Raw genomic sequence first — 26,942 nt, 5'->3', positions numbered from 1 at the left:
GGATATTAAGAGCGAAAAAGATAAACATTGGGAAAAAAATACCTCTTTCCTTTCAAAGGTTTGTATGGCTCTCATATTTCTGATCTCCCCTTTTCATAACTTTCCTTTAGAACCTTTCGAGTCTCCATAGCCTAGACACCCGAAAGGGTTAGAGGTCGGTAGCACTGGAGATGAGAGTTAGTTATAATTAAACTTTTAATAAAATAGAGGGCAAAATTACTGAATGCTGATTGGTCAATGAAGAGGGTATTTTTTCTTAATTTTGCTTAAGAAGAGGGAAAAATTTTTTAGCTCATGCTCGGCCCCATGTGATTACCTAGACAAATGGGAGAAAGTCGAGAAACAAGTCGTGTCACCATTTGTGCATTTTGAAAAAATAATTAGCCAGATTTTTCAAGTGCGCTGCATTCTTCGTCTTAAGACGTTATTAGCTCTTCTCCGTCTGACAGTTACCCCCTGAGTCCAGTTGTTCAAAGGGCGCTATAAATCGCTATCCAGCAGATAAACGTTGACAAAATGTTTTCCAAACAGTGGATGGCTGTATCCACCCTTCAAACAACCCGGGCCTAATTATTTTTAGCAGTGGTCAGGTGACCCATGAATGAATGAAATGAACCCACGAATGAATGAAATGAACCCACGAATGAATGAAATGAACCCACGAATGAATGAAATGAACCCATGAATGAATGAAATGAACCCATGAATGAATGAAATGAACCCATGAATGAATGAAATGAACCCATGAATGAATGAAATGAACCCATGAATGAATGAAATGAACCCATGAATGAATGAGATGAACCCATGAAATGAATGAAATGAACCCATGAATGAATGAAATGAACCCATGAATGAATGAAATGAACCCATGAATGAATGAAATGAACCCATGAATGAATGAAATGAACCCATGAATGAATGAATGAAATGAACCCATGAATGAATGAATGAATCGAACCCATGAATGAATGAAATGAATGAAAAACTTTATTTAAGTGTCTATGTTTTTAGCTATAAGCTAATGGGGGACACCAAAAAAATTTAAAAGTCAAATACATTTACATATGTAGATAATAGTTATTTACAGTAGATAATTAAAAAGATTATAAAGTTATTTAGTTAAGTTTTAAATTTCAACAAGAGTTGAAAGGTCGACTATTCTTATGTTCTTCTTGAACGAATTTAGAGTTTCAATCGTTTTTAGAGGGGGGCATTGGGGCCTGGGAAACCGCAAAACCAGAGGAAAAAACCTCCAAAACCAAAAAACCGACGAAAAAAGGCAGCAAAACCGAAAACCGCATGCAAACCTGACAAAACCGCTAAATTTTCACCTTTAAAGGGGTCAAAAAGGAAAAACCGAAAACCGCATCAGAGTCTTTGTGAAAACCAAAAACCGAATTCAAATACACGTAAAATCCGCAAACCGCTCTAAACATCAAAACCGAACCTTTTTGGCCCAAAAACCGAAAAACCGATCCAAGAAAACAATCAAAACCGCAAAACCGAAAATCCCAAAGCCCCCTCTTCTTAGGTGTCTTGGTAACTTCGACCAAATGAGAGGTCCCATATATTTAATAGAATTCCTACCAAATCTTACAGTTTCGAATCTTGGCAGTTCGAAGTCACTGTTCCGTAAGTTATACTGACTGTTCTTTATATTAAATAAGTCAGAAATATTCTCGGGTACGAGACTGTGCTTAACTTTAAACATCAAAGTGGCGATGTCTTGTAGGCGCCGATTGTACAACGTCGGTAGTTTGGCGCGACTTAGCAGTTCTTGATAGGACACTGATCTAGTTTTGTACACCGCCCTAAGTGCTCGCTCCTGAATCCGCTCAAGCTTTCTCCGATCCGATGCATTACAAAAGTGCCATACTAAATGACAGTAGGTTAGATGGGGCAGAATTGAAGACCTGTAAAGTGATAGTTTAGCATTACAGGGTATCAAATTGAGTAGCCGTACTAGGACCCCTACTTTTTGACTGGCCTTAGAGCATAGATCACTGATATGACTAGTAAAACTCAATTTTTCATCGATTTGAACTCCTAAAAGTCGTATTTCCCCCATTGTCTCAATAGTATGACCGTCAACAGAAAAATTTTGATTATCGTTGTCTTTGACAACATTTCTCGGGTTGATTGTTAGTAGCTGGAACTTATCTAGGTTGGTTGAGAGATAGTTGTTCCTGTACCAGGACAGAGCTTTCTCTCCATGGATCTTGGTACTTTGCGCGACAACGTCATGCGTCTTCCCCGTGACATACATCTGATGGTCGTCGGCATACATGCTCAAATTAGCATTATTTATATGGAATGACATCATTTTGGAACAAATTCCACAGAAGGGGGCCAAAGGACGAGCCTTGCGGGCAACCAAGTACCATCCTTTTCCAGTCACATGTCACTCCTTTTATTTTCACTCTATTGAGCCTATTGTCAAAGTATGATCTAAGAAGGTTGAGAGAATTTTGTCCAATGCCATAGGCCTCGAGTTTCTGTACGATTAGAGAATGGCTAAGAGAGTCAAAGGCTTTACGCAGTTGAATATTTTTATAGAAACTGCGCGGTATAAATTTAAATTTAATAAATTTAATAATAATACTCAAGTCAGTAGACAGTCTGTACACCAGTTTCTTTCTGTCGACAGCTGATTTCCAGTCTTCCACGAGTCTAAGTAGAGTGGTCTGACAGCTATGATGTCTTCTATAGGCTCTCATTCTCTGATAGAGAGTTGGATCATAGTGCCCGGTGATTTGCTTACTGAGCATATGCTCAAATGTCTTATTTTCGGTAACAAGGGACGTGATGGGACGATAGTTCTTCGCCAGCCGTCTGTCACCTTTTTTAAACACTGGCGTCCACTCTCCCATTTTCCACGCACAAGGCCATCGCCCCAGCTCGATACAGCTGTTGCAGAGAGTCATTAGCGATGGGGCAATTCCGCAGGCCACGTTCTTAAGGAGTTTAGGCGGTGCTCCGGGGTCCCACCCACAGGACTTATTGGGGTTGATATTTTGAAGCGCCTTTTGCACTTGATCCTTGCTGACACGATTGAACTCGAAGTGCGTTCCTTGGTATGCTTCTCTTAGAGCTTTAACGCTGCCATGGCTGTCATGGTTCTCTTCTGTGATGCAAATAGCATTGTCTCCTACAATGCTAACAGCAGCTGTGGTGAAATAGTTCACTAATTGCTCAGCTACCTCGTATTGGTCTTTCACAATGATGCCCTCTTCTGTTTTTGAACTGATTAAGGTGGACTCCTTAGTTTTGCTATTAATAAATGGCCTAAAGGCGTTGTAAAACTCCCTTGGCTTGGTTTTCAGCTCCTCTGATTTTGCGAACCAGTATTCCATGATAGCCTTCCTCCCATAGGGCAGGAAGTCAAATGAAAAAGGAACCAGGTAACAGAAGTGAAAACCGATTCTCCATTCTATGTCATCGGCTATGTTTGTAGGGAAGATGACGAGTAGAGACCAATCCAGGGGTACGTACTATGCTTTACTATGTTTGTATGGTAGATGACGAGTAGAGACCAATCCAGGGGTACGTACTATGCTTTACTATGTTTGTAGGGTAGATGACGAGTAGAGACCAATCCAGGGGTACGTACTATGCTTTACTATGTTTGTAGGGTAGATGACGAGTAGAGACCAATCCAGGGGTACGTACTATGCTTTACTATGTTTGTAGGGTAAGTGACGAGTAGAGACCAATCCAGGAGTACGTACTATGCTTTACTTGGCATACACCTTTGATTGACAATGGCTTTCGACCAATGAACCATATAAGAGGGCGAAAAAAGATGCTTAAAATTCAGTTTGAGTAAAAACACCGCACATCCTCCCTTCCTTTCTTGTACAGGAATAAATCTATTAATTTAGAGAGGGATCTTACATTGCAAGTAATTGTAAATATAAAGGAAGTCTAACACCGCAATCACTTCCAAATGATCTCTTGAATATTGTTGATGGCAAGGAAGTACTTTTTTTAATTTTCGTTGTTCGCGTCCAATTATTCTGTTCCAAACTCGGTTTTTCCCCTGAGGAAAATGTGTAGTCAAAAACTAGTCGAAATTCACGGTTTCCTTCACTGATGTAAAAAAAAAATGGTAAGTAAGCTTTTAAAACTGACAAGATCACGTGCAGGGCCAGTTGTTTCGATGTCCTCGGTGAACATGAGTAATGATCTGATCTACACAAACTAAAACTACTTGCGAAACTGAAGTAATTGAAAGAAACAACACGAAAACAAAAACATGCAAAAGAACACCTCACAATTTATTTATAACAGAGAGAAACAGTTAAAGAGACGTTGAACCCCTCAGTTCTAATTTTATTTTGCGGCTAAGCCGTGACACTTAAGTAATTACAGTTTGGAGGCAGCAAGGAAACTTTTCATGTAAAGTTGGTGCCAAAAAGACAAGACGGACTTTCTGACCGAAATTCTGAGGTAAAGATCAATACTAGTGGGAGTATCTGTTTATCATTAGCCCTTTCGCTCGGACGAAGGGCTAACGCTCGAAACGTCAGCTTTTGTAATCGTTACGGTGGCCAATTTACCATTTCAACTTTGTTGATATATCCAAATTATATCAGCAACATAGTCTTCTTATATCTTTAATAATGATGTCAAGGAGACATCCACTAAAATTTTATATTTTTGCAAATATTCAATGTGGGAAATCGATAATATTGCCTTCAGTGATTCTTAGCCTTAACAATCGGCGCCTCGAAGCTCTCGCTAATTCGAAAAAAAAAATTCAGGACGGCCCAGGTTTTAACTTCTTGTTTGCCTAATTACTTGTTTTGTTCGCTTCCACGATCACGAACGTGTCTTTAAACTGAAATTATTTCTGTGTTTCTCAGCGTTATCCTCCTTATCTTTTTGTCTTCGGTAACTCTACATCCATTTTTCAAGAAGTGACGAGTGAAAAAATTTTATCACATTCTCCAGTTGTTGGACACTTTCAAAACTATGCTCTGTTTAATTGCAAAATGTTCCTATTCTAATTGTTCTGAGCGTGACAAAAAGAAAAAGAGATGGAAATAAACATATCGATTATTTCAACATCAGTAAAAAGTTCACGTAGTCGTGTGAAGTAAAATATTTGTGCTACACAAACTTTTGTGTACTAACTTGAACCGGTCAGCACTTTTTTCCTGGTAATGTGACATTTGCGGTAGAGAAATTAATTTATGAAACTCGAATAAAAGCCTGCTAAACTGGTCGAACAGGTATTATAAAATGTGGCATTCGTAGCGAGGCTGAAAAGTTGTCACCTGGATCTGAGTTATTTGTACACCTGTTCATGATTTGGTCATCTGACATTCAAAAGTTGCCAATATTACCACACGTACAACTTAAAATCAGCAGTTAATCACGCTGCTGTTGGCTTCATTTTCGCTAATTTAAGCGCTAACCATTCGAACAAAACTGAAACTGCCTGCGAAACTATCAGTATTCAAATCAACATCGTGGCCATAAAAATCCTTTCTATTACAATGAGTGTTATGATAACAGCTAAATTTACGCGAAATTGGATGCATCGACAATCTTCATGAGGAGAAACTTTTTGGCGTTGTCCCTTTGGCTGAAATGTCCAGATGATTTGATGAAATGCTGACGGAACTCGGAGCAAACAGAGAAGAAACCTTCGTTCTTTAATCGGTTCAAATATAGTTCCCACTCCAAAGGGAAGTGGATCGTTATCAGTGACAATTTTTTCTGCTATTTTCAATTTTGCTGGTGTGTGGACTTTTGTGGAAGATAGTAGCGAAACAGACCTTGCATTTTCGCTGAAATTAATAACAAGAGGATGACATAAATGGTAAATGGTCAGGGGGCGTAGCCAGGATTTTTCAAAAGGGGGGTCACAGAGGCTACTCACCATTTACACCGCTGCTCTCCCGCGTGTATCAGCGGGCTCAGTCGTATTATCGCGGCATGAAGGCCCATATTAACTAAATGCAAGAGCCGTTAACGAAAATACTTTACAAAAAAAAAAATTAAAAAGTGGGCTTTTCAACAATGGCTTTTACGGCCAAGATATTGTCATGGCGTTTTCGCCAGATGAATATTGTAGGTTGTTTGCTCTAAAGAAGGCCTACTAAGGGGGGGGGGGGGTCACGAGCCCCCCCAGGACCCCCCTGGCTACGCCCTTGATGGTAATGTAATAACATCCATTCAATCCACTTGGGCTTGATGTTTCAAACCGCCGAATACACACTTCCATGTTTAAAAATTTGAAGAGAAAATAAAAATTATTCAACTGAAAATTCTTTCATTACGCCATTTCAACTTTACTTTGATAGATGACGCAAATAGATAAATCATAAAACGTTTTGTCAGTTCTTTCACAGTGTAAGGACTCCGGATCAGATCGCACAACAAGGGGTAACTAAACAGCAGCAGATTTTAATGATAAAATCCTCAAAGAATAGACACAGGCTTATTCCAGCAATTTTGAGCGATAGAATTTATGATACAGATCATAATTTTTTTAACATAACTTCGAAAAAAATCATTATCTTGACTATATCGAATCAGGCCAGAAAGAGATGATCTATGTTTGTCTACACGTCTATCATCTCTCTCACTGCTTAAAAAGGTAGATGCTTTATAAAATGTTTCATTTTTCCTGGAACTGTTGATAAGAAGAAACTGCCTAAAGGTGCGCTGCAATAAAGGAAATTGCAAAAATCGTGTGGATTCGCTCTCCCAACATGCCCCGTGGTCTGCCCACACACTTTCTCTTTTCGAGTTGGACTGCTTATATGCCCATCTCTAATGCGTACCTTCGTGACGTAAGCACTTCTATTGAAGCCTAAGAAAATGTAAAATATTTTTATTGATCATCTAGGTTTTTTTTTAGACTGTCAAGTCGTCAGAATCATCTAGCTGATGGATGAAATATTCTCATTTTGCACCCTGTGCTATTGAAGTAAGTATTTCATGTTGTCTAGATACTGTTCTTACACTATATGTCAGTAGCAGTTCTCATGGAGCTTGCCCGCGATATGCTTGGGTCGCGAGCATCATGTCGAAGCTCAGAAAAAACTTCGCAGGAGAAAAATAAAATTGTCCTTCCTTATTTATTTATCTATTTTCTTTTTTCTGAAGGTCGCTAACAGAAATAGCGAATCAAAAAATAAGATTCGCGTTTGCGCAGTTTTTCCCAGGAAATTAACAAGTACTCGCTGAGTATGCCTACCAGCCCCAGGTCTCCTGGTTCACGTCCTAATCACGTGTCCTCTTGCGTGGCGTGATACTGTATTTGGATGCTGAATGTACGGCAGCCATTTCAGGGAGATTTACCAAAAGGGAAACTTTTAGTTACCCTCTGTTTTGATCAGCAGATTTAATTTTGACTTACAATATTTTACTCTGTTTTACTGCCAGATATGGCTGAGGATAAAATCCAATCGGCTGAAGAACAACTAAGATTTGGTGACGATACGTCTACAAGTGAGAGAAAAGATCAAATTATAAATTACTTTTCACAGCGTCTATGTAAGAGATTTAAAACCATCTTTTTTAAAATTTGTGGAATTTTGACAACATGAAGGTGACCGCTGACGCTCAATAGAATGATTCTAGCTTCTCTATGAACCAGCTTTCTGTGGGTCACTTTCTAAGAACTTTTAAGCCTTTCGCTACCAAAACTGATCAGCATATGAACTATTCTCAAATTTTTTAAAATACCACCAAGCTATTAAGAACGCCATAAACAAGAATACACAAAAGGCAAGTCCTCCCGATATATGATATAAATATATGATATAAATAACGCCAAATTATCAGCAGAGGCCAACAAAGAAACCGTGAGAATGCTTAGGTAAAAAACATTGGTAAAAGGAGGAAAAGAGAAATTTTCATCCTTCCTCTAATTATATCTTCAGTAAGACACAAAATTGAATCATGCCCTGGGCCCGTCAACCTGTAGAATTAGAAAAACCCTCTCGACCAAAACCACCACTCATTAACATACGTTGTTTCTATGTATTTCAGCCGCAGACGATGGCCAAGCTATCTCGACTTCAGTTGTCGAGAAACTGGTCGTCCAAAGTGTCACCTTATCAGGTGTGAAAAACCATGCAATGATAGTTCCTACTGATTATCACAACTAAGAGAAGGTGGTTTTCAACAGAGAACACACACTTACTCGGAAAAGAGAACTTGAATTGCAAATGCTCCCAACACAGAAGCTGGACATCTTTCATTGAACTGGTATCTTATGGCCGGTAATTAAGAATGAAGACAGTTCTCTTCGAAAAATTAAGCTGTACCGTTTTAAATTCAATGTTTATTCTACTCTTTTCTCTTTTCAGATGCGGCAAAAGATATCGTTCCATCACCTGATGAAAAACTAGGAATTGGCAACAATACATCTACAGGTGAGAACGAAGTAAATGAAAAAAACTGTTTCATGAAGGTGTCCGTAAAGGATTTATTTCGCCTTTAAGTAGAATTTTGACTTAATATCTAGTGCTATAAAAGTCTGTTAGAGAGTTTCTGGCTTGTATAAAAAATTACCTTCATGGACACTATGTAAAAGATTAACCCTGTGAATTCCAGCACGATTTAAAACGTTACCAAGGAGAAAGTTACAGTTAGAATTCTCAGGAGAGCCCATAAAAAAGACTTGAATTGCCTAAAGTTGAGGGAATTAGCTTCTACAGGTGAGAGAGAATCAAAATGATTTAAAAATATATGCGTATATATATCCATGAAAAGCCATCGTCATCGCAAGGTTGAAACCCTTATAGAAGAATTTTTGACTTGACTTTCTGTGAACTCCTGACGCCTTGAAAGGTAGCGAGGCAGATAATTAAGAGGGGAAAATTCATGGTTGTCTCTATGTAACAACCAAATTCGCATGGAGCTGCTCGCAAAGAAAAGAAATGATCTTTAACTAGGAGAATAAGTTTTCAAATCTAGAGAATGCACAAGTTAAATGGATCAATAGAAGCAGGAAAAACATAGTACTCCTTGGTTTCAACTCAGTGGAAACATTAGCATCTTACTGTTTTACACTCTTCATGAACGTGAATGGGAAGGGCGCGGAAATCCCAAAAGATGCATTTACCAAATTGCTTCTTTGTGTTTCAGATACAAAAGACGTTCAAGTCACATCGATATCAGGAGAAGAAAAACTGGAAGTTTGCAAGCAAACCTCACCAGGTGTGGATTAATTATCAAATTACAGTATACTACTGGTAACACAACTGGGAGATGATATTCCCATACTCAGAAAAAAGAATGCTTGAAACAGCAATTCGAAACCTTTATCGATGAGCTTTACGACATGTGCTATGAAAGCCATCAATTGAGATTGATATTACAATCATCTTACAAATTGCTACATGTTTCTTAGTTCTCCCACTACGTAAGCATTCATATACTCCAAAGCGTGACCTTGCTGTTCAACAATTGTCTTCGAAGGTCAGTGCTAATGTGCATTTCTTTGTACTCCAGCCACAGAAGATTCAAAAGTTAATTGGATGCTATTTGAGCAGAAACTAAATGCTCACCACGACACTTCATCAGGTGAGAAAACTATGAAATGATTGTGTTCTAGCATTATCACAAATGAGAGAGGATGCATCTAAAGTGAGTGAGTGAGCCGAAAACCAAACAAAAAACAAGCAAAACTGACTAAACAAAACTTGTGTCAAACTCTGCCGAAGTATCCTACTACAATGATTAGAATTTCGACTTGACACTTTTTAGTGCAATGACCGAAAATGGCATGGTATATTCTTAAAGCACGGCAATAAATGTTAAAGATATATAGTGTCTTTTTAGCGTATGACTCAGTCAAACTCAGAAAAAAAAATACAAGGATTTTTCAAGTATTTTTCCATAAAGGTGCTGTCGTAGTTAATGAATTTCTTATTTCGGTGGATCTCATATCAAAATTCGAAAATATTGTTTTCGGACTTGTTGGCCGATGATGGTCATCATAGAGAGCGCATGCTCTTTACTAGTCTCCCTTTCGTCTTCATAAGCTTCAGACATCTTATGTGAAGGAAAGTGCGGTTTAGGTAAAAACCACTTAAAAATAACGAGCATTTTTAAAAAAAGCCTGGATCGAGAATACAATATGGTCTTTTCCCGCTGTTTTTCAGACCCTCAGGAAGTCCAAGTTCCATCGACTTCAGAGGCTACCCAGCAATTTGGTGACGAAACTTTAAGAGGTTAGAAAAGCAACTAGACGTAACGTATTACTTGAAGAAGGAACTTAAAATTATTATTGCTGGGGATCCCGTCTCCTGCATCTATTCATTAGTTAATTTGGTTAGGCAGGGGACGTTAAAGAACCCACTCACGAGATTACTGTGATGTGGTCTGGCCTGTTTAATGGGAATTGGGGGGAGGGGGCATCTTCAAATAAAAAAGTTTCTTTCGAATGTTTGTAAACTGCTGATGCAGTCTGGCCAAAGTCCCCCGAAAAGTGTTGTGATGCGCATTTGATCATATCTTCATGTTAATTTGCGCAATTTAAATATTAAATTATTATTATTATTATTATATTATGCGAAAAAAAAAGGTACAAATATTAGTCTCTAGAAAAGTTACACCCTTGACCCTTGGTTAAAATTTACATTTCGGATTCTTTGCGCTGATCTAGAGGTTCAAATTCCTTGGTTCATGTGTTCATATTTAACTGGCGCTTAGCATATTGATAAGATGAGCCATTTGAAACAGTCCTGTGCATCAGGATAGATAAAAAAGAAAATACTACGCCGTATTGTAAAAGAACATGCTAAATTCCTTCAAATCAAAAGCCAAGTTTTGGGACAAAGATAGAAAATGGTAAGTTCTCTAAAGAAACTCGATTAGTTGATGTTAACAGGGCCATCCTTCAGCGCCGACGGAGATAACCTGTAAGTTTCTTCACTCAGCTTAAGTGAGTTGCCCGCTGGTTACTCTGTATACAGCCGCCCCATCGGGCGGCTGTATACAGGCTACTCAAAACTGACGTTCAAGGTATAAATATGACATTTTTACCATATTTTACTCCCCTTATTAGCAATGGCAAAGGTTTACCTTGAGGATGGAAACAAAGAATACAGAAAAAAAGAAGTTCATAGCGCAATACACTTCTACACGAATGGATTGCTAGTGAACTGCAACGATGATCGACTGAACGCCAAACTCTGCAGTAACAGGGCAGCAGTTCATTTCTATTTGGGTAAAATTTGCTTATTTCTTCATCCTTTTTTTTTTTCTTTGATTCCCAGTCACAGTCAAATTTGAAAATATTGTTTAGGTAAACAAGTCGGCTTTCATAAGGTATAGACGTCACGAATTTTTAACAGTTGCTATGACGGCAGTAAATTCCTTACTTATGATGCACGATCCTCGCAGTAGAGAGCGCTATTTATGCAATAGCGAAAATCAGACCTGGAAAAAAATCAGGCCTGTACGGGATTCGAACCACTGACCTCTGCGATACTAGTGCAGCGCTATACCAATTGAGCTAACAAGCCAACTGGGAGCAGGCCGTTAAGTTGATTCGTAATAAACCCGTGATGATAAATCAGATACAATGAATATATGCACTAGTATTGCAGAGGTCATTGGTTCGAATCCCGCACAGGCCTGATTTTTTTCCAGGTTTGATTTTCGCTATTGCATAAATAGCGCTCTCTACTGCGAGGATCGTGCATCATACGTATCTAATACTGCAGTTCAAAATATATGAACTTCATATATTCATAGTAAATTCCTTATTACGGAAAGGGCAAACCTGATATTTCACCAATATATCTATACAATACCAATGAACGTGACACTAAGCCTCAGTAGGCCATGATGTATTCACTTCGTGTTGAGTCTCTGACTTTCTGTCCACATTTGTTTTGGCACATAAAATGCCATTTGACAGTGACTTTGAACCATTTCTTAGGAAATTACAAGGAAACCCTGGTTGATGCCACAGTTTCCGTTCACTTGGAACCATCTCTGATAAAAGCCATAGTAAAAGGTACTCTATAGCTAACTAGCGTTAGTGGAAGAAAGTCAAGGTGTCTCAATAAACAGTAGCTGTGTAAAGGTTACATTAATGACAGCTCACTTGACCCAAAATCACGAGCTCGTTTGATGAGCCTAATACCATAATCTCTTCGAACTGGAGATGGAGTGGTTTACGATTGGAAATAATTCTCAATTTCCATGGTGTTGCGTAACCTCGCTTTGTAATAAATTTTGAAAAATAAAACAACTCACGAATTTCTATCGGTATTACATACGATTTTACTTTTATTCTGATCAGCCGTTGCTATTATTTTTGTTTTGGTCGCATAACACTCCAGCGACATACTCGGGGACCTCAAGTTACTGCTATGTTCTCTGGCGTTTACGACTTGCTTAACTACAGGAAATAATGATCGAAATATAATTTAGATTACATTGAGCCTGAGTTTCTGATTTAAACTTTAGGAGAAGTTCATTCCCGCCGTTGTACAGCCTTTAGCGTACGTTTTTAGCCTTTTTTGTTTCTTCGTTTAGGCATTTCTGCCTGTTGAATGTCTAAGTTGTCTTAGAGCCTGAGTTTCTGATTTAAACTTTAGGAGAAGTTCATTCCCGCCGTTGTACAGCCTTTAGCGTACGTTTTTAGCCTTTTTTGTTTCTTCGTTTAGGCATTTCTGCCTGTTGAATGTCTAAGTTGTCTTCTAGGAGCCAGGGCTTGCGTAAGGCTGCAGCTGTATGAAGAAGCCAAAACCTGGTGTCAGAGAGGACTGCAAGTATCCTTTGAAAAATATTAATCAGTACTTATTTTTTCGCTTATCGTATTTTTCCTTGATCACGCTCGGTGTGCATGTGTCAATTCAATCACTAAAATATACAAAATCATTAACAACATCAATTATTATACAGTTGACTAACTATCTGATTTGTTGAGAGCATTCAGTCAATATACAGTAGCATGTGAACTTGACATGGTAACCCAATATCTACAACCGATATTGGGTTATCATGTCGGATTCAAAGTCTGGACAGTTTCCAAGCCACTCGTCCGTGTACTGTTTTCAACCTGTTTGCAAATATGGCTAAAAGCTTCGCTTCTGTTTCTTAGGAGGAATTAAAATTTTGATCGAGAACAAAGTTACAAAAGCACCAAGAGGACAGCAAAAACAGCTGTAAAAATACGGAACGATTATTTGAGGAATAAGATTGTGGAGGAACCACAAGATTAAACCGCTTTGGCCAGTATTCTAAGGAAGTTTTACGCCGGCGCTTAAAAAAAGTCATGGCAGCCCGTACTCATAAAGTTCAAAGACTTCTTCACGGTTTGGACTCATCAGGCATTTTAAGAAGAAAGGAAATGAAATTATCAAAGACCGAGAATTTGCAGAAGCGAGTGAAGTATTTCTGGCAAAAATTTTTGATTTAAAACGGTGGCGTTTGGCGATGGTTAAGCACAAACTCGCTATTTCAGAAAACGACCCTCAAAAGCTGTGCGAGTGTAGAGTTTTTAACTTATATGATCCCAGAACACTTTAAAACACTGTTCTTCGTGATAATGCTGTAATTTTCGCGGCCGCGGTAAGAAGATGAAATTATAGGACTTTTCATTCACAAGAGGTGAAAAAGGCGCTCGATACGAGTGCAAATAAATAAGGCTGCGTTCACACTTGCACGGTGCCCGAGTACAATTCTTGATGAGCACTAATGTGAACACACATTTTTTTTTCAAGTGCTCACGCCAGAATTCGAGCACCGTGCCCGTGTCCGAGTAGAGGGTCTTGACCTTGCACTCAGGCACTGATACATCCAGTACCCAGTACCCAGCGTCTGAGCACAGCACCATTCCGTGCCGGTTTCTTGGCACTAATGTTAACGTTCGGGCACCAAGTGTGAATGTAGCCTAGGTGTCTTCTTTAAACATAATTTTAAAAATGTATAATAAAACAATCATTGAATTGGTTTTAGCATGATATCGTGAATTATCAAAACCTCGTATTCGCGTTATCTGCCTCAACCAGCTCAGACCTTGGTTAAGATAATTCACGACATCATTCTTAACCCCATCCAATAAGAGCTTATTGTCCGCATTTTATGGTTAAAGAAGCTGTCAAGTAGAGAGACAATTCTACATAGAATTACAATACTGCACTGAAATAGTCCAGGCAATGATGACGTAATAAAACACGAAGACCTGCGAAAAGGGATTGTGTTTCAAATTACCGCCGCCCTGAGTTAGCCCAATGGATAGTGCGCCGGACTGTTGTGCGGGAGGTCAAGCGTTCGAGCCCCGGCCGGACATTCAAGATCTTAAAATAATTGAGAAGAATTTGCTACCTTTCTATAACATCAAGAAATGGTTTAGATATTCTAGTCTTCTCGGATAAATGGAGGTTCCGTCTCCTGCAGGGTTGGGGGTAGGAGACGTTAATTTCCCACACACGAGATTACTGTGTGATGGATGTTCTCCCCTGGGGTGGGATGGGTGGGTTTACTGGGCCCGCAGTAATTGGCGCAAGCTGTTGCGGTGTCACCGCCCGTCGGCGAATCTAATAAACTACTATTCAACGCGGGTAGGATCCGCTTTCTTTCATCACATGGTTTAAACTCATCAGAAAATGAAAAAGTACTCAACATACTCGTAACCTTGAGAACCATGTTTTTTACTTTGATTTCGGGCAAAAATCATTAATTTGTATTCAGACTAAGATCATAGTGAGTTTGGGCACGAGCTTGGACACGAGCTTTAACACTTTGAAAATCAGCGCTGTTTGACTTAACCCGAAGAAGATTGACTACAATAACAAGCAGTTACTCGACTTATGGACCAAAAGCGTCGGTGAGCTGAATGATGCAGTGCAAGAAACAAACCAAAAGGAGGATATGAGCAGCCATATAAGTCCCTCAGAGAAAAGTCAAGTAAGAGTGAAAAACAAATACGAGAAAAGGGCTTTTTTTTTTTAAGTTTTTAAATTTTAAACTTTAAGAGTTAAAAGTCTTCAAAAGGCAATAGATGAAAGAAACGACAAAGTATCCTGCAAGAATTTTAAGCAATGAATTAATTTTTGACTGAAGTCGCTTCAGAACGATAAAATTACGTGCAATGAAAAGAACTAAACAAGCGTAATTTGGACGTATACTAAAGTTCGTTTTATTTTCACTTCCTGAGTCTACTTCTCATATATACAAGGGTGTAATAGAGTGAACACTATGCCGGGTTTTAGCCAGGCGTACGGCAAACTTATTTCGGTCAATCTTAGCAGTAAACCACACTGCAAATCATTTCATAACATTCGCAGAAACAGAAACTTTTTTAGGATACTTTTCTCCAGAAACTTGAATATCAAAGCTTTCCCAAAACTGAAGTCTTACAGAGTTTCGCAAAATTTTAGGACATACGAAATGTCTCATACATAGATGAAATCTGTCCAGACGACACTCAAGAGGTCATCAGTCTCAAGCAAGATCTGCAAATTGCCAAAGCAGCCAAAGACAAATATGGAGAAGGAGCTGCTTACCATAATCTTGGTTTCGTGTATCACTGCCTTGAAGAATTTAGGAAAGCCATTGAGTTCTACAAACGTTCTCTAAACCTTTTCAAAGAAACGGGAAGCAGGGTTTCAGAGGGGGAAAATTATTGCAACCTCGGTAATGCTTATCAAGAGTTAGGAAATTTCATAAAAGCTATCGAGTACCAACAACTTGCATTAGAAATTAGAAAAGAGGTGGGCGATAAGGATGGAGAGGGAGTCAGTTATTGCCATCTTGGTGCTGCTTATAACGGGTTAGGAAATTTTCTAAAAGCTATCGAATACCAACAACTTGCATTAGAAATTTTCAAAGAAGTGGGCGACAAGACTGGAGAGGGATGCAGTTATTGCAATCTTGGTGCTGCTTATGACGGGTTAGCAAATTTTCTAAAAGCTATCGAGTACCAACAACTTGCGTTAGAAATTTTCAAAGAAGTGGGCGACAAGGCTAAAGAGGGAGAAAGTTATCACAATCTTAGCATTGAATATTACAAGTTAGGAAATTTTCTAAAAGCTATCGAATACAAAGAACATGCACTAGAAATTTACAAAGAAATGGGCAACAAGGCTATGGAGGGAAAAAGTTATTGCAATCTCAGTAATGCATATAACGGGTTAGGAAATTTTCTAAAAGCTATCGAATACCAAGAACTTGCATTAGAAATTTTCAAAGAAATGGGCGACAAGGCTAGAGAGGGAGTCAGTTATTACAATCTTGGTAATGAACATATCGGGTTAGGAAATTTTCTAAAAGCTATCGAATACCAACAACTTGCATTAGAAATTTTCAAAGAAGTGGGCAACAAGACTGGAGAGGGACGCAGTTATTGCAATCTTGGTGCTGCTTATAACGGGTTAGGAGATTTTCTAAAAGCTATCGAGTACCAACAACTTGCGTTAGAAATTTTCAAAGAAGTGGGCAACAAGACTGGAGAGGGAAAGAGTTATTGCAATCTCGGTTATGCTTATAAAGAAATAGGAAACTTTAGAAAAGCTATCGAGTACCAACAACTCGCATTAATAATTAACAAACAAGTGGGAAACAAGGCTGGAGAGGGATGCAATTATTCTAATCTCGGTACTGCTTATAGAGGTTTAAAAATTTTTATAAAAACTATCGAGTACCATCAACTTGCATTAGAAATATTTAAAGAGGTGGGCGACAAGGCTAGAGAGGGAAACAGCTATTGCAATCTGGGTGATGCTTATCAACAGTTAGGAAATTTTCTAAAAGCTATCGAGTACCAACAACTTGCATTAGAAATTTTTAAAGAAGTGGGTGGCAAGGTTGGAGAGGGAGGCACTTATTGCAATCTCGGCGCTGCTTATGACGGGTTAGGAAATTTTAGAAAAGCTATCGAGTACCAGCAACTTGCATTAGAAATTTTCAAAGAAGTGGGTGACAAGGCTAAAGAGGCCCACACACTTTTTAACCTTGGTCTTGTCTCTAAAAGCCTTGAGCCTCTCAGTTCTCTTAAGTATTACCGGTCCAGCGTTACGATTTACAATGAGCTCAGAGCCAGTCTGCGGTTTAAAGAAGAGTGGAAGATAACCTACCGTAGTTCCCGTGAATATGCATACACAGCGTTATGGAAACTGCATTTGGATTTAGTTCAAGTTGTTGAGGCTCTACTCGTTGCTGATCAAGCACGTGCTCAAGCTCTAAATGATATGGTGAATTATGAGTATGGCTCTGGAGAACCATGCTATTTGCCACACCTGCCTGATAAGCCTGTCTGCGAGTTACCTGTGGGTTGTGCTCAATCAAATTTGGTTTTCTTAAAAGTTACTGATAAAAAAATGTATTTCTGGGTTGTTCAGATCGGTAACCATGTTCAGTTTAGAAAAATAAAGATCGGCGATTATGGCTCAGGTCCTTATTTGACCGAAAACTTCATTGCAAAGTTAAACAACGAGAAATTCGGAACATTGCGGATCAAATGCGAGAATCGTTCACTTGATGATGAGCCTTGCGATGACGAATTGGCCCCTGAAAGAGCGGTTGATAAGCTTTCCGAGTCTTCCCAGACAGAGTCATTGCACAAATTGTATGACATCATCATTGGTCCTATTGCCGACCTGATTAATGGCCATGAACTTATCTTTGTTCCCGAACGTTCATTATGCATGGTCCCTTTTGCTGCACTGATGGACTCCAATTCAAAGTATCTGTGCGAGTCTTTCAGAATTCGCGTCATTCCATCCTTGACCACTCTCAAGTTGATTGTTGATGCAAAAGATGATTTCCACAACAAGACCGGCGCGCTACTCTTGGGGAATCCATGTTTGGATGAAGTTCTTTTTGAGGGAAGAAAGTTAGATCCGCTTCCATGTGCCGAAAGAGAAGTGAAAATGATAGGCGACATCCTCGACTCTACGCCACTCATTGGAGAGGAAGCAACAAAAGATGAGGTGTTGAGGCGGCTCTCGTCAGTTGCTCTGGTACACATCGCAGCACATGGCCGGATGGAGACAGGAGAAATTATCCTTGCGCCACGAACAAACCGCAAATCCCAAACCCCTGCCGAGGAAGATTATCTTCTCACCATGAAGAATGTGTCGGATGTTCACATGCGGGCAAGGCTGGTTGTGCTAAGCTGTTGTCACAGCGCTCGTGGAGAAATAAAAGCGGCTGAAGGAGTGATTGGCATAGCGCGATCGTTTCTTGGTGCCGGAGCTCGCTCTGTTTTGGTGGCTTTGTGGGCGCTTGGTGACGAGGCCACGATGGAATTCATGAAGTACTTCTACAAAGAACTTGCAGCAGGAAAGAGAGCCAGTGAAGCTCTTCAGCAAGCTATGAATTGCATGAGAGAAATTGAACAGTTCAGAAATCTGCGGAACTGGGCACCATTTGTACTCATTGGTGATGACGTCACACTGGACCTACCGGACGCTTCTGAAGTTTAGACTTTGGCTGGTGCACACGTAGGTGTAACTTATTTATTGTTAGTTATCGTAATACTTGAACGACTCTATCAAGCTGTTTCTCTGCGTTTTCTTCTAGTTTCTATTAATCTGTTGAACTTCTCTCAGTTTAGAGACCTACAATAAATTTTATTGAATAATGCTTTTAATAGTTTCGAAGGTGTTCTTTTAAAAATTTTTTTAATGTAAAAAAATATAATTTTATATAAATTTCTATTTCTTGTAGGTTGTGTTCGTTGAAAGAAAACCCACACAAGAAAAGACGTGACTCTTCGCGGATGGTGAAAATACTTCAAGGACCATACCAGGATTGGATCGTACACAGACTCAAATGGACCAGAGTAATCTAAGATCTTTTTAGTTTTTTCCTTAAGGGAGTTTTAGTGCCTATAGAGGCATTTGAACTCGTAGTCGATGAGAAATCTTTAATAATTTTCAATTTTTGGTGTAGGATTTAATTTTCATTATGAGCGCAGACAAAAAATACTCTCTACATCGAAATTTTGCGAAAAGAGGTCTTTGTTAAAGATTAACTAAACGAAAGGTAGGCATCTCAGAAAATGATTCCTAGGCTTTGATGAGAATTTATGCCACACATGTAAACTTTTTATTTGTTTGGTTTACTAAAAATAATCGTGAACTGAAGAAATCACGGCCTGATCCTTTTTGAATTTTGCTCGAAAAGTGATCGTTATCGGTGAGGAATCTTAAACAATTTATCAATTTTTCTTAAGATGTATTTGTGAAATTTCATTGTATGCTCAGAGAAAATAGTTTTTAGATCGGAATTTTGTGCAAAGAGGTCTTCGCTTAAGACCATCTTAATGAAGTCTGTTTCAGTGCTATTAGAGGTACAGTGCGATCGAGTATTCATTCCAACTTGTTATCTATGACAATTTATTTTATAAGTCTCACTGAGAGTTCTTTGGTATAGATTAAGTAAACGAAGGGTCAGCATATCAGAAAATTATTTCCGGGCTATGATGAGAATTTCTGCCACAACTGTAAATTTCTAAGAGGTTAAGTTTACTTAAAATAATCATAAACTGCCGAACTCACTGCTTGATCTCTTTTGAACTTCATTTGAAATCGATTGTTATCGATGAGAAGTTTTTTTTTAACTTTGTTTAATTTCAGCGTTTGCAGCAAAAAATAGTTTTAAGAATTTTTTCAGAATTTTGTACAAAGAGGTCTTTGCTAAAGACCATCTGAATGAAATCTGGTTGAGTGCCATTAGAGGCACTATTTGATTGAGTATTCATTCCAACTTGTTATCGATAAGATTTTTTGACATTTCGCCAATTTTAGTTTAGGACTTAGTTTTTCTAAGTTTCATTATGTGCCCAGAGAAAAACACCCTTTCTGTTGTTATCGGTAAAATTTTTTTACATTTCGCCAATTTTAGTTCAGGACTTAGTTTTTCTAAGTTTCATTACGTGCCCAGAGAAAAATACTCTTTCCGCCGTAACGTTTAATTAAGATTTCCTTATGAAAGGAATTGTTACCAGGCTACCATGAGAGTTTTATATAGATTATGATAAACACGCGGCCCGATCTTGTTGGTTTGGTTGAGATATTAAGATGTAAAGTTTAGACTATTTTAGATTCAAAAATGGACATATAATATCCCTTCTTTGTTACTTTCCGTAGTTTTAGCATCTTCAAGTGACTCAATTTCTAATGTCTTTTTTTTAAATTACTTTTGAAGCGGAGCTATTCTGAAAAGTAGTTTTACGATGAACGATCTTTGTATTGTAAAAAGGGATTTACAGTTTTAATTTGCCTAAGTTTAACTCCTGTCTGAGCTTGGGACCAGTCTTCATTCATCACCTGGGTGGGGTGGGAGGATTTTGGTTTTGTCACGATAAAATTTACCTGATACCCCATAAAGCTCTAGTATTCTTATGACAGTTAATTGATAATCATCTTTTTTACCCAACCCCCTCCTTTTACACTCTGTTGGCGATGGCTGATCCTCTTCCGTCCTCCATCCTCTCAGCCCAGGTGATAAATAATGACTGGCCCATTTAACGGGGAACATTTTGGTAATTTGTAATGAGTCATCCTTTAATATAAATAATTTTTAAAACTTACCGGTGTACATGAACCAAGAAAGTCCTTAAAACTCTCAGGGTCTGATTGTGTGGCTGCCCTCGAAAGTCAACTCGCATCCGAAGGAGTTTCGTTGTTATTCGCAAGAAAAAGAGAAATTTTAATCCTGGGATCTGGCTTAGAAGTAACAAATCTTCTTGAGATAACAACCTAGTCGCCTTAAGATACATGGATGGACGAAGGATTACATGGATCTGACTGACATGTAATATTAGGGACTTTAAGCAGTCAGGACGGCAACGCCACGGAAGACGTCGATTAAAAAGCGAGTTTCTACTTTTAGTTAGAATTTCGAAAATGGCTGGATGTGTTTACCGTCTCATAGGGCGCCAGACCTCAAACTCAACATAACGCATAAAAGTAGCGTTGAGTTCCAAATGTAAATTAAAATAACTTACCGCCGCGGTTTAGCTTCACAGACGACGCAAATTTTGGTGATTTCACGTTGTTGTTTTGCAAAGGACGGCTAAGAAATGTACAAAGTTTGAAAACGCACGTGCTGGGCTATTGTTCTGCCAATTAGATCTATTGTTTTTCCACGTTCTCATTGCGGTAGCCGTCGTGGTTTGCTTAAAGTCCCTAACAACACCATGGCGGCAACAAGCACGAGTTCACAAAAAACCGCTGACCACAAATGCTTGTATCCTTACTACGGCGCTGCTGTAGTAACAGATTGGATTTCCGCCCCCTTGCCCCTTCCCCCTCCCAGTGAATTTTTAAAAAATGTCCCTTTCAAAAAGTGTATATCTTAAATTGGAATGGTTCGTGTGTAACAACAACATGCGCCTATGACCATGAAGGCGAATTTGTATTGAAAATAAATTGAAGACGTCGGCTAAACTAAGTTGGCGGTTTAGTGACTGTTAAAGTTCAAGCAAATTGCATGGCCCAGTCATTTGGGGTTGGAAATTTGATGAAACATCAGTTTTTCCTTAAAAACAAGACATATGCGGACAGCGGAGTCAACCGTTGACTGGATATTTCAAGATCCTTCGTAAGGTAAACAGTGCGCTTTGGAAAATCATCAGGAAAGGTATTTATCTACCCGTCGTGGTATAACGCATGAAGGTTTAGTATACCGCTGACAAAACTGCCACGAAACGCACACGCGTGCTCCTGATAGTCTAGAAACTCATCCACGATTTTCCATTTCAATTCCCGTTTTGCAGTCATGATATCATTTGAAAGCGGCTTTCATAGATAATCTACTTTCAGAGACTGTTCAGGACCTCACTCCTTGTGTTTGTAATTCCCCTTTCGACCTACAGGCTCTTATTTGCCGCTTTATGACTGAAATTGAAGGAGGTTCAGAGGAGAATGAGAGTATCCGCTTATCATTTTACTCTACACAACAGACAAATTAGCGGGAATGTATCTTTACTTTCTATAAGTACTGCTTTCCTCGTGTTCACCCAACATCCCGCGTGGCTTTATCATGTTAGAGAGCCCAGAAATTGTGTTCTGTTGCTTAATTAGAGTGATATTGATTGACCCTCGGGAAGCGTAATTCCTGGCTTTTTTAAGCCCAATGATTCCTGCTGGATTCACCAAAATATTTTTTGGATATTTATGTTTCATTTTATAACTGTCTTCTGCAATCTAGGACTCCCATATTTTAAACACGGAAGTTTACTTTTCCTTCTAATTCAAGCGCTACGATTCATTATCCACTATTTCGCTACCAATCCTAAAAATATCAACTGGAAATCATATAGTTGGAGCCTGGAATTCCAGAGCGAGATGTTATAAACTGAGCTGAATGCATGAAGGCAAAGACAAAAAAAATGCACGAAATATCGTTCTGAGAGTAAAGTCGTTTTCAAAATTACCAGGATGGTGCACAAGGTCAGATGTTTCGATTAGGGCGGTTAACAAGAGGAATGATGTAATCTACACGAAAAGTCCTACTCTGGGGCCTTAAGTCGCCGTAACTTTGGGCGACTGAGGCGACTGAGGCGACTTGAGCAAAATTAGCAGAAAAAACATTGCGACCTTAGGTGGTTTAAGGCAACTTAAGGCGACTTAAGGCAACTTAAAGCGATTTGATTTGACTGAAGTGATAAAATCAAAGTTACGTATATGAGAACGATCCTTCGCAGTAAAGCACTATTTGAGCAATAGTGGAAATCAGACCTGAAAAAAATTTCAGGCCTGTACGGGATTCGAACCACTGACCTCTGCGATACTAGTGCAGCGCTCTACCAATTGAGCTAACAAGCCAACTGGGAGCAGGCCATCAAATTAATTCGATATAAACCCGTAGATGATAAATCAAACAACAACAAACATATGAAACATATGTGTGAACTGCGGTTATGAGACGTATATGAGAGCAACAGTCTCTCCATAAACCTTAAAAATATTTACAGAATCCCTTGCAATAAACACAATAGTCATTTTGGTTGTTTGTGTATGCTCATAAGTCACCATAGTTTAAAATATCCAGATTTCAAACCAATTTACCATAACAGTTATTGTTAAATTGTACAGTCAAAGCTAGTGAATAAATAGCCAGGAAACCAATTTAGCTTAAAATGTTTAGACAGAATTACCGAACTTCATATATGAACTTCATATATTTCATTGTATCTCATTTATCACTTTCACGGGTTTATTACGAATCAACTTAACGGCCTGCTCCCAGTTGGCTTGTTAGCTCAATTGGTAGAGCGCTGCACTAGTATCGCAGAGGTCAGTGGTTCGAATCCCGTACAGGCCTGATTTTTTTCAGGTCTGATTTTCGCTATTGCTTAAATAGCGCTATCTACTGTGAGGATCGTGCATCATATGTATCTAATACCGCAGTACAAAATATATGAACTTCATATATTTCATTGTATCTCGTAAGTAAGTAAGTAAGTAAAACTTTATTTACACAGGGTAGCCCATTCAGCTCAAGGCTGGTATCCATAGGGGCCCTGTTTCTTAAAAATAAATTACATAAAAATTCTGAATTATTTATATATCTGACTAGGATTTTAAAACTACATTAACAGCCTAAGACTGCAAAGCCAAAACACAATTAGACCTAAAATAGTAGATAAAATATCAAGTTAAAATAAAAAGAAATGTCGTGCTCGGCGGCAGAACGTTTGAATGTTTTCACTCTTCACAATGTTTAAAGGGAGTTTATTAAAAATTTCTGCGCCAGTAAAAAGAAAGGTCCTTTTCCCAAAATTTTGTTTTACTTTTGGTAGGGATAGCCTCATACTTTGCCTTGTGGAATAGTTGTGAATATTCGAAAATCTGGTGAAATATGATGAAAAGTAACTAGGAACTAATGAGTGAATACAGAGAAAAACGAGTTTAGCCTTGTGGTAATAGCATCTACTCGAAAGATTCGGCCATTGCAGCTGCTAGTGAATATATAGCCAGGAAAACATTATGGTTATATGCCCAACATTAAACAAACCTATCAAAAAAATCCCCATGAAGACGCACATTTTTAATTTGAGAAAAGAGACATGATTTACGTAAGACTATCAATACATTTCCCACATAATTAATTAAAAATAACTTGATTATTTAATTATTTCACATAGCCTCACAAATTATAAAAATTATTATCTTGGTAAACTTGTCTCCCATATATTTGCCACTTGCACTGTCAATTTTGGCATTAGTGCAAGTTTAACAACTCGCATGCCTTTCGAAGAGCACCCAAAATTGCTCGGTCCTTTTCAGCGACCCAACCAATTTGTTGTCCTCCTCCCTCAGTTAGACAAAACACTCCAATACCATAATGAGAACCACATGCTAAGGTCTTTCTCCACTGTTGATCGGATCAGCAGGACCTTCTAAGCATTCAAGTTTTATCTTTAGCCTGGTGACAGTATTACAGGTTTAAAAGCATTCATTGTTACCTCACAACTGTCCAGAAACTAACGAGTCACGACGAAATTCTCCAAGAATTTTTTTAAAGCTCTTTGATAATATATTTTTTTTTGCACAGATAAATTAATTATTTCTCTGTACACTTTTCAGCAGGCTCACGTGCGTGTTGTTCTCACGTGCATTTTGGTCAAGGAACAAAACTTAAACACGAAGGCGCGCTATAAAAGTAGCCTTAGGTCCCGCTGGACCATTTGTCAATTAACCGTCGTGTGATGTAGAACTCTTCGAGTCAAGTCAACTTGAGCCACAGCTACTCCAAAGCAGTGAACAGCAGATGCAGTCCTCAAAATTGTTTTATGTCTTCATCACAATACAAGAATTTTTGACATTTGTATTTCCTTTCTCCAATGGAAACTGTCTTTATTTGTGGCGGTAAATTTGAGATCGAAGTAGGTGGTTCGCACGTTACCTCATGCCACCATGCTGGTGGAAGTAAACAATAGATATCTCATTAGCTCCTTTTGTTCGTCTACCAGCATTTAAATTTGACCCGCACACGTCAACGGTGAGTGACAAATGAGCCTAAGTCTTCCCAGGGAAGACTTCCTTATATAGCGCGCCTTCGTGCTTAAGTCACCTATAAAATATTTCTGGCAGCCATGTTTGCTGTGAAAGGCTTTTCTTGGCTCAGAAGTAGTTCATGTATGTTGATCATCAAACTGACAAAGAAGAAATTTACAAAAAGACTTTCAAAGTCTCAGGATAGACAAATATTTAAGCCTTTAGTTGGTTCGTCCAGCTATAAAATTACAATGTTTTCAGTTAGTCGAATATGGTGGAAGTAGCTAGTACAGATCAACAAGTTTATGCTGGAGAAATGGCCCATTTTTGTCATTCTTTTACTCTGGGTAAGTTAAGTGGATAAAATTTAGCTTCATTTAAGTTTAGTTGACTTTTAATGTTATTTATACTGCTCAAGGTATAAGTGAGTGGCAAGAATTGAGCCTGATACTGTAGGTTTCATGTGATTCAATGTTTATTATATCCTGATGATAATTCACAGACAATAATAGCTTTCCTGAGTATCTGAAACTGACTCTCCATGAAGTAACTGCTTATAATCTAAGATCATCAACAGCACCCGTACTTTTTACTCCTAGAGAATCAGGAACTTTCCAGCACTCGGCGGCAACGCTGTTCAATAGACTCCCGATAGCAACAAGAAACATTTTCAATTAATGTAACTTATCGTGAGATGTTAAAATATACAATACATATTATGTGGATTCAAGACCGATATTTAGCAAATAAATGTTTCTTAACATTACGGCAGAAAACATTATATTCTAAAATGTTCTAAAATGTTTCTTCAAATTCGACTGCCCTAATAACCATCAAGGAAGGATAGAATGGCTCTTGTCAGTAGAAAAATCAACAATTCTTTGTTGAACTGCGGTTGTAGATACGTATGATGCACGATCCTCGCAGTAGAGAGCGCTATTTATGCAATAGCGAAAATCAGACTTGAAAATCAGGCCTGTACGGGATTCGAACCACTGACCTCTGCGATACTAGTGCAGCGCTCTACCAATTGAGCTAACAAGCCAACTGGGAGCAGGCCGTTAAGTTGATTCGTAATAAACCCGTGATGATAAATCAGATACGTTGAAAATATGAAGTTCATATATTTTGAACTGCGATTAAAGATACGTATGATACACGATCCTCGCAGTAGAGAGCGCTATTTGTGCAATAGCGAAAATCTGACCTGAAAAAAATCAGGCCTGTATGGGAAAAACATCAGGCCTGTACAGTCCCAGCGAATGTGACCTCACTATCGTGTTCTCATGGATTCGACCCCATTCGGATTTTAAATGCCATCTTTCATATTATTTGTTTGGCTTTCCTTTTTAGTTTGTTTTTCTCTTTAACAGATATGTTCAATCATGGCGTCTGGCAGTGCCTTGACGAGTTGAGTTTTGTTTGTTTTGTTTTGTTTTTTTTGTTTTTTTTGTTTTGTTTTTGCATAAATAGCGCTCTCTAATAGAAGGATCGTGCATCATACGTATCTATAACCGCAGTTCAAAATATATGAACTTCATATATTCATCGTATCTGATTTATCATCACGGGTTTATTACGAATCAACTCAACGGCCTGCTCCCAGTTGGCTTGTTAGCTCAATTGGTAGAGCGCTGCACTAGTATTGCAGAGGTCAGTGGTTCAAATCCCGTACAGGCCTGATTTTTTTCAGGTCTGATTTTCGCTATAGCATAGATAGCGCTCTCTACTGCGAAGATCGTGTATCATACGTACCTAGATAATTTACTTGAATTACGAAATGTGTGTATTTTTATTTATATCCGCGAAATTCGCCCGCACTGATTTGGCTTGTTGGATAATAACTTATTAGCTGTTTTGTTGTGTAGTATCGCTGAGTATTTGTACTCGTTATTTGTATTTTGATTCGCCCTACGGACTCATCGAAATACGGCACAACTCGTAAATACTCGGCGATACTACACAACAAAACGTCTAATAAGATATATATGCTGAATCATGGTCTGG

At 38.6% G+C, this 26,942-nt stretch overlaps 3 protein-coding genes across 3 annotated transcripts in view; 1 reads left to right on the top strand and 2 right to left on the bottom strand.

The window, feature by feature from the left end:
• Positions 1-26,942, bottom strand: part of LOC111343123 (NLR family CARD domain-containing protein 4) — a 253,148-nt gene that overhangs the window by 94,596 nt on the left and 131,610 nt on the right. The gene's annotated exons all lie outside the window — the stretch shown is intronic.
• On the bottom strand, positions 94-3,356 carry LOC148735520 (uncharacterized). Its single transcript, XM_088752962.1, has 2 exons — positions 2,606-3,356; positions 94-164 (listed from the first exon to the last, which is right to left on the bottom strand). The coding sequence occupies exons 1-2, from the start codon at positions 3,354-3,356 to the stop codon at positions 94-96; spliced, it is 822 nt and encodes a 273-aa protein (XP_088609088.1).
• LOC111344192 (uncharacterized) lies at positions 4,063-21,084 on the top strand. Its single transcript, XM_088754696.1, has 14 exons — positions 4,063-4,452; positions 6,875-6,943; positions 7,402-7,467; positions 8,011-8,082; positions 8,331-8,396; positions 9,112-9,183; positions 9,478-9,549; positions 10,131-10,199; positions 11,036-11,197; positions 11,915-11,992; positions 12,685-12,752; positions 14,764-14,892; positions 15,366-18,428; positions 18,655-21,084. Exons 3-13 carry the CDS (start codon positions 7,404-7,406, stop codon positions 18,408-18,410), a joined length of 3,897 nt encoding a protein of 1,298 aa, XP_088610822.1. The 5' UTR covers positions 4,063-4,452; positions 6,875-6,943; positions 7,402-7,403; the 3' UTR covers positions 18,411-18,428; positions 18,655-21,084.

Source organism: Stylophora pistillata, chromosome 3 (assembly GCF_964205215.1).
Source record: "Stylophora pistillata chromosome 3, jaStyPist1.2, whole genome shotgun sequence".
NCBI classification, from domain to species: domain Eukaryota; kingdom Metazoa; phylum Cnidaria; class Anthozoa; order Scleractinia; family Pocilloporidae; genus Stylophora; species Stylophora pistillata.
Note: the sequence above shows the minus strand (reverse complement) of the source record. Positions and strands in the feature narration are given on the sequence as shown.